This window comes from Neoarius graeffei, chromosome 2 (genome assembly GCF_027579695.1).
Source record: "Neoarius graeffei isolate fNeoGra1 chromosome 2, fNeoGra1.pri, whole genome shotgun sequence".
In the NCBI taxonomy this organism is placed as follows: Eukaryota; Metazoa; Chordata; class Actinopteri; order Siluriformes; family Ariidae; genus Neoarius; species Neoarius graeffei.
The window spans coordinates 28,226,637-28,243,575 of NC_083570.1; the positions used below are offsets into that span (position 1 = coordinate 28,226,637).

Consider the following 16,939-nt stretch of genomic DNA (forward strand, 5'->3'; position numbering starts at 1 on the left):
CATCTAGTTGCTCTTTCAGATCTTTTTTGCTGCAATGGGGCGACAAAATTTCTTTGTAAGTAAATACTGAAGGCACATGTCTTCAACGTCTTTCGGGTTCACAAAGTCTGGCCAACCACTTACAAAATCGGCACTGCATACCCTGAAATGTTCTTTAGGTACAAAATTCTTCCTGTTCAATGCTTTAATCCATGCCCATTGATGTCTTTTCCCATGGAGAAAGTTTAAGAACTTTATATTGCCTCCTTTCACAAATTGGTTTATGCATCCTACAACACAGCAACTGACCACCAGTTCTCATTTCTGCCATATGCGGGCAACAACTCGCATGCACGCGAACTCGACCTCGCTTAAGCCGAACTGATCCATGTCAGTCTATTTTGGCACAAAACCTTCAAGCATCTGCTAGGAAGCTGAAGAGGAATTTCACTTTTCAGCATGACAATGACCCAAAGCATACTTCTAAATCAACAAAGCAGTAGCTTCACCAAAAAAGGCTCGGTGTTCTGGAATGACCCAGCCAGAGCCTAGACCTTAATCCAATTGAAAATCTGTGGGGTGACCTAAAGAGAGCTGTGAACAGGAAATATCCTCACAATCTGACAGATCTGGAAAATTTTTGCAAAGAGGAGGGGTCAAAAACTGCCAAGTCCAGATGTATCAAACTGATAGACCCTTCCCAAAAAAGACTGAGTGCTGTAATAAAATCAAAAGGTACTTCAACTTAGTATTAGTTGAGGGGTGTGCACACTAATGCTATACAGTTTCTCATTTGTTTTCACCTTCTTTGCATTACATAGCAGTTTTCCAATAAAGGTGGAATAAGTTCTGACAGGATTTATCTTGGATTCTTTTTTTTAAATCACAAAGAAAACCTCAAATTTAGCAGGAGTGCATAGACTTTTTATATCTACTGTAGAATAACCAGATATACAGTTAGGTCCATATATATTTGGACACTGACACAAACTTTTTTTTTTTTTTACCTGTTTACTGAAACATGTTCAAGTTATAGTTATATAATGGACATGGACATAAAGTCCAGACTTTCAGCTTTTATTTGAGGGTATCCACATTAAAATTGGATGAAGGGTTTAGGAGTTTCAGCTCCTTAACATGTGCCACCCTGTTTTTAAAGGGACCAAAAGTAATTGGACAATTGACTCAAAGGCTATTTCATGGGCAGGTGTGGGCAATTCCTTCATTATGTCATTCTCAATTAAGCAGATAAAAGGCCTGGAGTTGATTTGAGGTGTGGTGCTTGCATTTGGAAGATTTTGCTGTGAAGAAAACATGCGGTCAAAGGAGCTCTCCATGCAGGTGAAACAAGCCATCCTTAAGCTGCGAAAACAGAAAAAACCCATCCGAGAAATTGCTACAATATTAGGAGTGGCAAAATCTACAGTTTGGTACATCCTGAGAAAGAAAGAAAGCACTGGTGAACTCATCAATGCAAAAAGACCTGGACGCCCACAGAAGATAACAGTGGTGGATGATCGCAGTGTAGGTGCATTTGGTAATTATTAAGTGAGTGATCAATCTCATTAAATCTGAAGGTTAATAATTAAATCAGTCTCATTAAATAAGTCTCATTAATAAGTCTCATTAAATAATACCATTAATTTTGGTGCTTAATAATAAATTACCAAACAGCTAAATTATGGTATATTCCAAATTATTATGATCACTTACCATATTACACAACTTATATGCACCTTTGAATTCTTTGAGATTTGGGTGACTTCAAAAGTATTGGAACAACAAATGAAACACACAGTTTCAATAATAAATGAATTTATTATAACAAAGATAAAATTGAATAGTAGCAGTTGGAATCATTATATACAAATGTGATCTATACTTAATGAGCACGTGTGTGTGCGCGCGCGTGTGTGTTAAAAAGAAATTAAACATGAAACATCTGCCCGTCTGCATCCTGGAGACTAAGGACTCTGGGTTCATTATCGTTTCCGTTTGTGGGTTTGACAATGGTCTCCCAGGTCAATTGGGCTAGTTGCCTAATTTCCCCTCATTGAGTGGAAACCCTGTCGACACGCTAGCGTGACTTGAGTCCACACGCTTGGGTGGAGGTTATGTAAGAAGAGGGATTTGAAGCCTCTATCTTCTTCCAAGCCTGGTGCGCTACTACCCTGGAAATAGGCAGTACGTAGCCGTCTATAATATTCACGAGGCGCCTCAGACCGTTTTTGTTTGATTTGTAACGCACACAATGTCGCGGAGGTTTCATCCGTGTACGGCGCATATTCTTCCCTCATGTAGTTGCGAAGTTTCGAGTAACTATCGCGAATGTTTGGGGGTAGTGTCTCTAAAAGGGCATGAACGCTGCTACTGGAGGTCTTCCAGATCAGTTTGAGTTTCTCTCGCTTTGTGGTGTTCGGTAGGTCCATCAGGCATCGGTCAATTTCTCGTAAATAATCAATCATTCACGTTAGATCTTTTATTCTCAGGATCGAATCGCTCAACATCGTTGGCAAGTAGGTCAATTTGCCGTAGGCGGAGGGTTTGGTGCACGTCCTTGTGCGACCTCCTTGGCTCTCCTGAGTACTCACTATCTAAGCTACTCTGGTGTTGCTCCCTTTTCGCACTAGATTCATAGCCTGATTCATCCGAAGATGGATCAGGGATACTGTAGCACACTGACCTGGGTGTGCTATGGTTCTGGGCTCGGGATGAGCACAGTACGGCTCCACCCTGACTAAACGACGAAGTCGTGTAGCGAGTTGATGGAGTTTGGCGGGGTGTCTGGTCATTGACCAGGTAATCCACGGTGTCCGGTTCGGATGCCTCTTCCCGCTCTGAGCTTTGGTGCATTGTTGGGGGTCTTTCGCGCCCCTCGCGCTCTTCTTGGGGGGTCTGCTCCTCGGCAGCCCTCTTGGCAGCCTTTTCGGCTTTCTCTAGCCTTTCGGCACAATCAAGGGAGGTCTTCAAGAGCTCACGCTCCCTAGGTAACTCATTATTATCAGCTGCCAGCTCGGCGTTGCTGGTGGTCAGCCTTTCAACCTCTCCGCGGAGGCATCTGATTTCTGAATCAGTATCTCGGAAGTATGACAGGAATAGCTTACCTAGTGCCGCTTGGACACTAATAGTTGTTTCTTTTGGATCTCTCATATGTTGTTTTGGCATTCACTCTTACTTGTGTACTTAATGTTTGCCTTTTCGGATGCAGAGCAGTGAATGAGGTCTGCGATGACCTCAAGGAGAGACACGCCTTGAGCGTTGTCTTCAATTTTTGAGACACGAGGGGATGCCATTTTGCTTAGGTTGGATATTGGATAATTAACTAATCAATGAGTTAATTTATTAATTAATTATTATTAATTAATATTAACCATGTAATTAATTAATCAGTTGATAAAGTTTGTTTTGGTTTGGAGATGCTATCTCTTATCCTAAGTTAAGAATAGGTTGAGTATTTGGTGATATGGTTATCACGCTACTGTTAACCGTGTAACAAACCTTAGCAGTTGCTGAATCAAAATGGTAATTTATCTGTTGTTGCAAAAATATTCAAGAAGTCAACACCAATCTCCTCACACGGGGCACCAATTTAACATGTAGGTGCATTTGGTAATTATTAAGTGAGTGATCAATCTCATTAAATCTGAAAGTTAATAATTAAATCAGTCTCATTAAATAATACCATTAATTTTGGTGCTTAATAATAAGTTACCAAACAGCTAAATTATGGTATATTCCAAATTATTATGATCACTTACCATATTACACAACTTATATGCACCTTTGAATTCTTTGAGATTTGGGCGACTTCAAAAGTATTGGAACAACGAATAAAACACACAGTTTCAATAATAAATGAATTTATTATAACAAAGATAAAATTGAATAATAGCAGTTGGAATCATTATATACAAATGTGATCTATACTTAATGAGCGTGTGTGTGTGTGTGTGTGTGTGTGTGTGTGTGTGTGCGCATGCCTGTGTGTTAAAAAGAAATTAAACATGTAGTGTGTGTGGGGGGGGGGGTCACCACGTGTGGAGGCCTAGCTTGGTTGCTAGCTAAGACAAAGGAATGTTATCTAAGTAGAACAAAGGATTAGCTCTGTTGCTAACTAAGGTGTGTTTGTGGGTGTGAGGCCTTGTGACCACGTGGTATAGGCCTTGTGTAGCTAAGGTAAGATATGTTTGTGTGTGTCCACGTGGTGGAGGCCTAGATTAGCCTTGTGTTGCTAGCTAAGACAAAGAAAAGCTAGCTAAGGTGTGTTTGTGAGGCCTGTGGCCACGTGGTGGAGTTGACCACGTGTTTCTAAGTAAAACAAAGAGATTTAGCTTTGGTTGCTAATTGAGATGTGTTGGTGTCCACGTGGTGGACGAAGAGTTAGCCTGTGTGTGGCCTGAACAAGGAGTCAGCATGGATTGCTAGCTAAGGTGTGTTTGTGAGGCCTGAGGATCCTACCTTGTGGAGTTAAAACAAAAGGTGTGTATGCGAGTGTGGAGGAGGGCCACCACGTGTTCCCTTGAAACAATACACTTAGCCCTGGAGGCTAATGGGACAAAAGAATTAGGCTAATTTCACTAGCTCATAACAGTACTAAATCCACTGAAATCTTGATGCGGTCAAGATACGTGTAATAATGAAATCAAAGTGTTAGTAAGGGATAGAGAAGCATGCACAGCCTATCTATTAAACAATTGAGAGATTAAAACAAAACAATCAACAATTCAACACGCTGTGTGTCTACAGTGTACACATTTAAACCGTTCCTGAGTTTAAATTCACACTTCTTCATAAAAGCTAATTCCTAAGACTAGTCTTTTTATGCCCAAAATTTTCCAGTCTTACTTCAGTATCTCATCTCTACGCGAGATTATGAGATGTTCCGAGACTTTTGGAGTTTCACTGTTGTGGAGCACGTGAGTCGCTTCCGTGGAAAGCAGAGGATTTCTTGGAGAAGCTTCATAGCTCGTGATGAAAAGAAAGTCTCTGATTAAACAATGTGCACAGCTTTTGAGTTAAAAAGGATCCAGTCGCTTCTTAACTTTAACTGCCTGGGCTGCAGTCGTACGTACTGATAATGAATAAACCGGTTGTAACTCAAGCGGAGTTTAAAAATCGCGCGATCTTGGAGTCTACCATGGCCAAAGGTAAACAAAGAAATCGCGTTAAATCATGGCTCTTGCAAGAAAGAGAAGAAAAGACGTCTTATCTGGTTTTCTGGTGCAGAGTATCTCTTTGTGTCTAGATGGCTTGGGATCCAGACGAGAGAGAGAGCTAGGAGTTTCCGGGTTTCTTATGCTTTCATGGAGGATGTGACGTTGGAAATCCCGCCTACGCATGACGTAGGTCAACACGGAAGTTGTCTGATGGGAAATGTAGTTTCTTAAAAAGGGACTGTATGTACCTACAGCAGAATAATTTCCATGGTGAAGAGAAACCCCTTCACAACAGCCAACCAAGTGAACAACACTCTCCAGGAGGTAGGCGTATCAATATCCAAATCTACCATAAAGAGAAGACTGCATGAAAGTAAATACAGAGGGTTCACTGCATGGTGCAAGCCACTCATAAGCCTCAAGAATAAAAAGGCTAGATTGGACTTTGCTAAAAACATCTAAAAAAGCCAGCACAGTTCTGGAAGAATATTCTTTGGACAGATGAAACCAAGATCAACCTCTACGAGAATGATGGAAAGAAAAAAAATATGGCGAAGGCGTGGTACAGCTCATGATCCAAAGCATACCACATCATCTGTAAAACACGGCGGAGGCAGTGTGATGGCTTGGGCATGCATGGCTGCCAGTGGCACTGGGTCACTAGTGTTTATTGATGATGTGACACAGGACAGAAGCAGCTGGATGAATTCTGAGGTATTCAGAGACATACTGTGTGCTCAAATCCAGCCAAATGCAGCCAAACTGATTGGTCGGCGTTTCATAATACAGATGGACAATGACCCAAAACATAAAGCCAAAGCAACCCAGGAGTTTATTAAAGCAAAGAAGTGGAATATTCTTGAATGGCCAAGTCAGTCACCTGATCTCAACCCAATTGAGCATGCATTTCACTTGTTAAAGACTAAACTTCAGACAGAAAGGCCCACAAACAAACAGCAACTGAAAACCGCTGCAGTAAAGGCCTGGCAGAGCATTGAAAAGGAGGAAACACAGCATCTGGTGATGTCCATAAGTTCAAGACTTCAGGCAGTCATTGCCAACAAAGGGTTTTCAACCAAGTATTAGAAATGACCATTTTATTTACAATTATTTAATTTGTCCAATTACTTTTGAGGCCCTGAAATGAAGGGATTGTGTTTAAAAAATGCTTTAGTTCCTCACAATTTTATGCAATCATTTTGTTCAACCCACTGAATTAAAGCTGAAAGTCTGAACTTCAACTGCATCTGAATTGTTTTGTTCAAAATTCATTGTGGTAATGTACAGAACCAAAATTAGGAAAATGTTGTATCTGTCCAAATATTTATGGACCTAACTGTATATTCAACAATAAAAAGTTCTGCATTGTGCCTGAAGACAGACTAGTTCAAATGTTTAAAAAAAACAAACAAAAAAGAGTGTTTATAAAGCCAGCTGAAAATCTCAGTCTCAGAACTAGATCAGCAAGCATGTCAAGTTACTTGGCAGCAATTCTCTCTGACAGGAGGGAGTGGTGAAAAATTTATTGTATGTGCCCAAGGAAAAGCTCTCTTTCTCTCACTCTTCTGTTTGCTGCTCTATAATGCAAATGATCCAGTTTCTTCTTTTGGAATTAAAAAAAAAGGAAATCAGAAACCCCAAAACATTTTCACTTAACTTTCAGACCGAGTTACTAACACTGTGGTTTGTGTGCATGCATTAGGGGCATGGGTGTTTTATTTGCTTAATGTTTCTTATTCTTGGCTCTTTTCTGGGAACATTAGTGCTTAGCAGCAGTTTCTCTAAGAAAGCCTGTACTGCACTGTTGAAAGAGAGAAGATTTGTCACAAAAGAAAGAACAGCCAAATCCTGGATTTACAGTCAGATTGAAATTTTTATAGGGAAGCGATGGCAGTTTGCGTGTATGGCTTTGAATACAGACCCCTCTTTATTGCATGGCTGGAGATGCTTTTCATTCATTCTCTGAAGAATGTTGTTTTGCAACTCCAGTATGACCCACCAATATGAAAGAGGAAGGAAAAGTACTTTTTTTTGTTTGTCTCTCTCCCCCCCGCTCTTCCTTGGTTGAACATGAAAGTATGCACTCTATTAGCAACTTATTATTGATTAAGATTCCTGTTCTTGGCTGGCAAGAGTGGAACCTAATGCAATCTTCTGCGGTTTGCATGCTGAGATGCTTTTGTGCTCACCACGGTTGTATGGGAGTTATAAGAGTTATGATCAGGGATGTGATTTGGGGCTGGTGAAATTATCTGAAAATTTTAGCCGGGGGCCGCAGGCCCCCAGCTGGTCCAGGGCAGCGGCCTGGTGGGGGGACAAGGGGGGAAGCCCCCCGAAGCTCCTGGGTTCTGGGGTTTTCTGACTTAAAAATTGTACTAAAACGGCAAGCAAACACACAAGAAAAAAACTTGTCATGATTAACAAATTCAAGCCAATTTAATGGTCAACATGCAACTCTGACACACACACACACTCTCGCTCACTCTCACACACACTCTCGCTCACTCTCACACACACACACACACACACACACACACACACACACACACACACTCTCTCTCTCACACCCCCCCATAGAACCAGCGTGAGCAGGGCCCGCTAGCCCCGCGCCTTGTGACGTAATTCGCCCCGAGGCGAGCCGCGGTTTTTCTCCAACCATTCCCAGCGGAACTTTTTTTTCACTATTCTGTCGATTTCTTTAACTCGATTTGCATCTTTACGCTCGATCACGGAGGCTGCCATCTTTCAGCTCTTTGTTTGAAGCGAGCTTACGTACAGCTATCTAACAAGCGCGTTCATTGGTTGTTACAGAGCGATGAGCCAATCACGTACCTCGTTTCATCTCAATGATGTAATTGCGTAAATGACGTAATTACGTCAATGAGATGAAACGAGGTACGTGATTGGCTCATCGCTCTGTAACAACCAATGAACGCGCTTGTTAGATAGCTGTACGTAAGCTCGCTTCAAACAAAGAGTTGAAAGATGGCAGCCTCCGTGATCGAGGCGTAAAGATGCAAATCCGAGGCTGCCATCTTTCAAACAAAGTCGGAACGAATAGGATACGAATGTGGATGAGGGAAAAATCGGAAAAAATTTTTTCTTCAAGTTTTGAGGTGAAAAAAGCGGAATTCCGCGAATTCGCGGAAAAATCACATCCCTGTATGATATCCTTCCTGGCAGATCGAAACAATCTGGCCATTTTCCTCTGACCTCTCTTATCAACAAAGCATTTCCACCACAGAACTGTTGCTCACTCAGTCAGTGCGTTTACATGCACATAGAGAGAATCGAATTTCTGCCGTTGCTCGACTGAAATCGAAGTTCAAAATGCCATGTATACACCTTAATTCGGCTGAAATTGAACCGAACTTGATTTCTCGGAATCGAGCTACACGACCTAGATTATGCGATTTCTGCCGAGCTACTTAGTGCATGTAAACCCTATTGAGCTACGTATTCGAGCTACTTACTTCAGCACTGCCCCTTCCGGAAGTGACGAGTGACGAGACCACAAGGGAAACACAACAGCCTCGGTCGGCATGACAACGAATCATGACAATGGCATGAATCTTTTCTTTTTGTGGCATTGTTTGCACTGTTAAAATTTAGCTCACTTACTGTATCACCAAATACAGCTGTTGCATAGCTGTGAATTGTGTACATAAACAAGTCATTGTATTTGTGTGTGTGTGTGTGTGTGTGTGTGTGTATATCCAACATCTGAAGAATGTTAATATAAACAAAACAATTGAACTTTTTGTGTGTTTATTAAGACACAAGTTAAATTGTAAGAAAAAAAATATTTTTTGTAAGCAAAAAATGGACTTTAGAAAACTATTATTGTGCAAAATAAATTGTCTTACAAAACAGTGGTCTGCGCAGGACAGTTTGTAGCCATACAGTCTGTTAGAGCAAGCCGAACAGCTTGAACACGGAACTGCCAGTGTTGCCAGATTGGGGGTTTTAACTGCATTTTAGCGGATTTGAACATGTTTTGGGCTGGAATACGTCAGCAGTATCTGGCAACGCTATAGCTCTTCTTCATGACGATAACCAGAAGTGTACCAACACGATGGGGCGTGTAGCACCACGTGTGGCTCGGGTGCACAATAGCCCGATTTCACTTGTGCATGTAGGATTGGATTTCTCTGGCACCCCTGCTGGGACCCTTTGCTCGATTACCAACAGCAGCTCGATTTGGACGTGCATGTAAACGTACTGAGTGTTTTTTTTTGTTTTTCACACCATTCTGTGTAAAACTCTAGAGACTGTTGTGTGTCAAACCCCCAGGAAATCAGCAGTTTCTGAAATACTCAAACCAGTCCATCTGGCACCAACACCCATGCCACAGTGAAAGTCACAGAGATCACAATTTTTCCCATTCTGATGTTTGAAGTAAAAATTAAGCTCTTGATTTGTATCTGCATGATTTCATGCATTGTGCTGCTGTCAAGGGACTGGCTGATTAAATAATTGCATAAAACAGCAGGTGTATGGGTGTACCTAAAAAAAAAAGAAAAAAAGTGGCTGGTAAGTGTAGTAACAACGACTAACCATTCATTTGAGTTTACCTTCTGTTGGCCAATCCAGGCAATGGCCTCCTGGAAGGTTCTGTCTGCCTCATCCCAGCCCATGCTCCCCATGCTGCCTCGGCTCTGCCTCTGCAGAGAGCCACCCAGAGCCATGTGTACTGCTCTTAGTTGCTCTGTACATTCTTCCACACTGGGCACAAATTTACAGAATCAAACCAGAACTTATTTATACAGCTGCTCTGAGTAAAAATTTAGTTGTTTCCAAAATCAGGAAATTAACTCGTTTACTTAAGTTTCAGAATAAGATCCATATACAACAATTCTCTCAAACGAGCAAGGGTTTAGATGTGCATCCAAGGTATCTCATTGAAAATTGGTAGCACTGTGATCTTCCAGGCTCGGTACTGCAATTAACTAATAATCCAGGGACATTCCTGATCTTTTGGTTTAATCACAGATTTAATAGTAATTAGCAATCAAATAACTCCAGCTATAAGAAACATTGCAATAATGGATGGTAGAGGAACAGCCATTTCAGATGCCACAGATAATCTCAATTTCATTCAGTTTACACAGGGAAAGTTCCTTGGATTCAGGTAGAAGAATCAGGTTATACATATGCTCAAGTTTCTAAGTGGATTAAAATTCATTAAAACTCAGATTAAAATTAAAACACACTTCTGCTATATCCCTGATCTGGCGATTAAGATTCAGTGCTTTCACTGGTATGGTCCAGGTTCGATTCCTGGGAAGGAAATGCTGTTTCTACAATTTCACTGTCAATGACAATCAACCAGCTTTTTCTTGAATTGACTACTTTCACATTACCCATAATGCTTTGCGCCTTGGGGATAACCAAAAATATAAACAAACTAAAACAACACGGTGTCGCACACTGACAGTAATCTTTCAAATTTACATCTCCCTAAAACCTTCAAAGAAGTGTAAAAACTAACTAAACCAAAATTGAAAGAAATCTGCAAAGCCTTTTCGGTGAACTTCAAGAAATCAATTGGTAAAAAAGTGCTTGTAAATATTGTATTAAACGCTTTGAACACCTCTGCTTCAGGTGACAGTGAGTCAGCAGCCTTCTTCGTCTGTCAGCATGGGTGTTCCAACAATTACTGACCTGCAGAAGTTAAAAGATTGGCAGAGGAGCTAATAAAGATCAACACTAATCCTAGAAGAATCCACAATGAAATTGTTTTTGCTGGGTAGTGGTTACGACAAGAAAGCCGTAAGAAAATAGAAAACACTTCATGCATGTGAACGCAAGCAAGGAATTCACCCAGTCAAGTAAGTACTGTAAACACAGCAGGACTGTCAAATTTCTTTAAAGTGATTTTGATTTCCTTCACTCTGCTTTTCCTCGAGCTCATATGCTACCAGATTATGACAATCTTTGGAAACTGTTAGGACTACAAGGTCAAATACTACAATCGATCTCCCTACATAAACACTAAAAGGGGAAGTACATGTCAGCTTACTTACACTGCATCATTGGTACTTTGTTTTGGGAGTTGATCCTTCAATAAAATTATCCTTTTTCAGTTCTTTGAATTGACCTTGTTTTCGGTTTTCACACTTTTTAATGACTATAAATAGAGGCTACATCCACACGACAACGAGATTTTTTTTTTTTAATATCGCGTCCACATGGGCAATGGATCAGTAAAATTTCAGGTACATATGGCAACGCACCGCTTGCTGAAAACGATGCAATACACATGCCACACCTCTAGGTGCGCTGTAAGACGGTCCCGTCGGAGACACCAGAACAATAGAAGGAGGGGTTTATGCATGCGCATAAACCCCTTCTTCTGTAGCATCAGCCACAAAGTTTTGATTATTAATCAGTAGCGTAAAATAGTATCTATTGTCTAAGACACTTATTTATATTTCATATTAAAACGTCTATGTAAATTAATACATAGAAAGCCTGGCCAGGCGCTGAACGTTCTTCTGCCTTCACTTTAAGAGAAATTCAGGGCGAGCATGAGCCTAGCTTCTTCCATGTCACTCACCCTGTCACACGCACACACCTTCTGCTCGTTTTTTGAATGGAGATGCGGAAAGAGGAATGAATGGGGATAGATGGAAGCCGGTACGCCAACATTCTGATATCCTCCAGAATTCTTTAATGGTCCGGAACAAATTGAATGCTACACGTTGATGGATTACTTTGTTCTTCTACGCCCTTTTTGAGGAATGTATTGTCGGACTTAAACCAACATCTGAAGAGGTGAGATCGCTCCTTTTTTTCCTTTTTTATTTGTTGACAACTCGCATCGAGTTCGTTACACTTCTACCCGGCATGAAGCACTCACAGTCATGTGGTTGTGACATCATCGTAAATAAATCCGTTCTACTCATCCAGATGACTTCGCAACGGCGCCATTGCCAGATTTTTCCACTCTGGAACCCGTTCTCAAAAGATTTCGTTTTGGGGCACCCAAAACGCCGGTGCCGTGTGGACGCCAGGCCGAAACGATAAACAATTTTATCAGATTCACCTGAATCCGTTGCCGTGTGGACAGGGCCAAAGACAGATGGCTTGTAGGCTTTGTGACTTGGATCATCAGACTTTACACCACCACTGAAATGTGCAGAACACAATCGTGTGTTGTCTGTCAGTGTAAAATTTTGACGGCGAATTCTGTTTAGCCACGCTTTTTGACGCTTAGCCTCTTTAGGTATTCTATAAAACTTTAAAATCAGGAAAAGTCGTTTTTCCCCACGTGAATTCGAAGAAATGACTGAGGTTACAGACTTAGTAAGTAAATATAGCACCTGGTTACCCGCCAAGGCGCAAAGCATTAGGAGCATGTGAAAGTAGTCAATTGAGGGGTTTTTCTAGTAACCACTTGATCACTGCCTTTAAACATGAGCAAGCTGAGTAGCTTTTAGCCTGGGATAGAAAATGTGAACTGAAGTCTTTTTTACACCTTTGCTGTCAAATGTACAATAATGTCCAATATAATATGATATACTGTATGAATGTTCTATTATTTTGCATTTTAGCAATAGATTTTTTAATTGCACACTGACAATTAATTACATTTTAGCCAAGAGACAGTAAACCAACGTAATGAGGTAAACAAGTTGAACCCAAATCTACCCTTTATGTTGTCCTTCATTTCTTTCTCCAGATTAGGTACAGGGTTTGCATTTTGGCTCAGTAAGGGTTATGTTTCAACAGAAAACACACCCTGTCGTAAACATATAAAACAGCAATAACTTGGTACAAGTGCCATTACATTGCTTATCATTCACTACGTTTACATGCAAAAATACAGTATTATTTTAAAAAAGACAATATTCCTAATTACTAAGCTGTTTATATGACTAATAAAAATGAACATTCTACTAATATTCACATTTACATGCAGCCACATCTCTACCCCAGCCCTGCAAACTGTTGTTTAGTTTGTGCTGCTCCTAAAACCAGAATAATATCAGCATATCCTACATGTCTTAATCAGAAAATGTAAAATTTGGAATAAGGCCAAATTCGGAATATCCAAATGGAATATGCTGTTTACATGACCAGTAGAATAATAGTGGAATATTAGTATGCATGACTGTAACTTATTAAATGTTGCTATTATTTTTTATTCCACCGCATGTTCACCAGATGTAACATGAATGGTATACTTGTTTTCATATTTTCAGCTTACTCTTGTGTCAGTTCTGCTGCATTTAGAGTCCTGTGGCAACAATTATTAAGCACTTAGTGCAAGTATTATCTAAACAATGCTGTATGAAAACATGGATAGAGAGTGTTGGAGAATGAGGACAATACAGGGCGGCTGTCTGCTTGAACCGCACCAGGTGTGCTCCCCCCATAGCTTTTCTGCATTCTGGAAAATGCTTGGCACGTGCTTCAGCAAAGTCTCTCAGATTTATTTACAGACAGAACATGCAGTTTTCACTCATTTTTCATCAGTAAAATGTTCCGTTACCCCATGGCCACCTGCTTTCTTTTTTTAATTGACCAGTTGCAGCTATCTGTTAAAATCATTCAAGTCAAAGCAAAATGCACTGTGCAAGCTACTAGTTTCAAAAAGGCTACAGAAAGTTTTAAACGAGGAAAATGTGTTAATGGCATGGGAAATTGTGGAAGACAGTGCATTTGTGAAACTTCACTCATTTCATTCATTCATTCATTTTGGAGCCAATCCCAGCTGACATTGGGTGAGATGCGGGGGTACACCCTAGACAGGTTGCCAAGCTATCTTGGGTCTACCAGAGACAGACAGACAGACATTCACACCTATGGATAATTTAAAGCAGCCAGTTGAGCTAATCTACACGTCTTTGGACTGTGGAAGGAAATCGGAGCACCTAGAATCTTGTAAGACTGTATATAATTATATGGTGCAAGGAGTACATTCTAGTAAAAAGACCAGGCCTGTATTTATGTTATTTCCGAAACTGGTTGTGTCTGTAATTGCATGCACGTGTCTGTATTTTGTGCGTATGCATATCTCACATCATTAGCACACTCTCATTGGGCTGGCTGATGTTCCTAAGTTCCACAGCAAGACCTCTGAGCTGTTCAATAACATCGCTGGCAGACATCAGGCAGTGATCTGCTTCTGCTGCAGCCCGCGCTCTATCCGGGTCCTGCAACACGAACACACGTCAATCCATGAAACAAACACCCCCCCCCTCAGAACAGCAAGTGGAACTGCAAACTATACTCACCGTTTGTAAAACAAACTCTGCTTTATGAAGTAACTCTTGGCATTGGCCCTGAAGAAGGGACGCTCTTTGATGGATGATAAAATGAAGGGGAGTGCTGAAGTGAAGAAAGGTTATAATAAAATAATTAAAGTTTATTGCTGGATTGTGCTCAGAGAAGCTTTAAGCATGCATGAAGTTAATTATAGATGTAAGAAAACCCCATCATTACCATTCAGAGATCCAGCAAATTTGGTAAATTTGTAAAGTATCACACAAAGTGTTCAAGGAAAGAAAAAAAAACTAACTCACTCATATTTAGAACACATTTAGAATGCTGTACCGCTTGATGTGCAGCCTGGTTATCAAACGTTCTATTTTTATCCCAGTCCTGACTCCTGTGTGTGAATTCCGGAAAACATTGTTTCATCTTGTTTTTTGTTTTACTTTTCTTGCAGTTTATTTTATTAACTCATAAAACAGGCACCCAACAAGTGCTTTCGTTTGTGTGCATGAACCTATGCATTCGCCGATTTAAAGTGTAAAATTGTGACATTTTAAACCCTCACAGAATACTAGGTAATAATCTAGGACAATAGGATATTTTCTATCTATGATTATATTATATACACACACACACACACACACACACTTTTTAATAAAAATAAGATAAATGTCCTAGTTGAATTATCTTTCAAAATTCACTACAAAAAGTATGTTAAAGTGTAACTTCCCTCTCTTAAAATTGATTAATTAACCAGATTCGCTTCCCTTCATGCAGTTCACAACTGTCCTGATTTACAGGAACTGCTGAGGGGGTGGGTAATACTGGGGCCAAAAGAATTTGCACTCTTTGCACTTTCTTTTTCAAAATGAGCCCAAGACAAAATATCTGCAGCCACATTTTCCAGTCTACAGTAAAACCCTGTTGTTGTGTTTTTTACTGTGCCTGGTTGATAGGAATATAAATTCAGTAGGCTATACAAAGCATGAATAATGAAGCAGATATAAATATACAGAATTAACCATGAAATAGTGCATAAATATGAAAGACTAGCTGCAAAGTAATCTGTCAATATGAATGTTATGCGATGCAATTGTAAAGATAACTTCACACACATCACATTATCTCTAGCCGCTTTATCCTTCTACAGGGTCGCAGGCAAGCTGGAGCCTATCCCAGCTGACTACGGGCGAAAGGCGGGGTACACCCTGGACAAGTCACCAGGTCATCACAGGGCTGACACATAGACACAAACAACCATTCACACTCACACCTATGGTCAATTTAGAGTCACCAGTTAACCTAACCTGCATGTCTTTGGACTGTGGGGGAAACCGGAGCACCCGGAGGAAACCCACGCGGACACGGGGAGAACATGCAAACTCCACACAGAAAGGCCCTCGCCGGCCCCGGGGCTCGAACCCAGGACCTTCTTGCTGTGAGGCGACAGCGCTAACCACTACACCACCGTGCCGCCTAAAGATAACTTATTAATCGAAAGATCGTAGTAAATAATTAACATAGGGAACATCTGTAATATAAGTCAGTCAGTCACTTTTTCACCACGAACAGATGATTCATTGTTGTGAATTGGTAAGAAAACACCACAAGCACCTGGTGGGATAAAAGCCCTGAAATTAAATACACAGGATAGATAACATCTAGGCTTTATTAGCCATGGACTGGACTTGGGACACTATTAAACTGGTTACTGGATGAGAAGCCATGGCTTAACAATTAGCGAAACAGTTCAAGGACCCAAAAGTCGCTGGTTCGATTCCCTGGACCAGCAGGAATGATTGATGTGCCCTTGAGCACTATGTTGCACGTCTGCTAAAATGTGCCTTCGTTTCAGGAAAGACTTCGCAACACCACCGTTTTCAGTGTGCCCGAAGTTCTCTATAAGATAAACTTTAATTTAAAGGTCACATCGTGGATGTAGAAACCTTTGTGATGAGTGCTTACCCCTGTCCTCCCCCCATGGAGCCTCTGGAGAAGGTGTAGTTTTCAGTAAACTCCTGCCCGAATCCATTACCGCCGAACGGATAGTTACTGACTGCGGAGCCAGAGCGCCGGCTGAGAGTCGGCAGCGCGCGCTGAGAGCCGTTAACACTCATGGTTTTATCTAAAAGCGCACGAACAACAATATACACTCAATAACTCTGACCAAGTTTAGTTTAAACATGCATACCGTCGTATTGACATAAACAAAAGCCCTCCGACTCTAAACTAACTCCTATTCCACAGTCAACACGGAAGCGCCTCCCCAACCATAACCCCGCACCATTCCAATCCTAGGCCACGCCCACACCCCTACAGCCATGTTTATTGCCCGACGGCTCTTTTCTTTCTCTTTTTTTCCCCGGTTATTTTACATGGCTCGTTTTATGCGGAAGTTCAGAAAGGCGATGAGTTATTAATAATTTTGTGAACTCTTGTTATTTGATTTCTCGCCATCTCGAGATAGCAAAAGTTGTTTTGATCACAAAACGTACCTATTTTACCTTGATAAGTCATTTGTTTTGATAAAGTTTCCTTGAACAAAATAATTTTTCTTGTGATATCATAACAGGGGCGGCACG

At 40.9% G+C, this 16,939-nt stretch overlaps 1 protein-coding gene across 3 annotated transcripts in view; it reads right to left on the reverse strand.

Annotated features, from left to right (window-relative positions):
* The window catches only part of dspb (desmoplakin b), a 56,334-nt gene extending 39,693 nt beyond the window's left edge, over positions 1 to 16,641 (reverse strand). For 2 of the 3 annotated variants that reach the window (XM_060914054.1, XM_060914053.1), the window contains exons 1-4: positions 16,323 to 16,641; positions 14,378 to 14,471; positions 14,163 to 14,296; positions 9,710 to 9,860 (exon numbers count right to left, since the gene is read on the reverse strand). In XM_060914054.1, coding sequence (XP_060770037.1) covers positions 9,710 to 9,860; positions 14,163 to 14,296; positions 14,378 to 14,471; positions 16,323 to 16,474 — 531 coding nt within the window. In that variant the 5' untranslated portion in view covers positions 16,475 to 16,641. The remainder of the gene's footprint in view (positions 1 to 9,709; positions 9,861 to 14,162; positions 14,297 to 14,377; positions 14,472 to 16,322) is intronic. The other variant, XM_060914055.1, reaches the window with a different exon arrangement.
* Between the last annotated feature and the right edge of the window lie 298 nt (positions 16,642 to 16,939).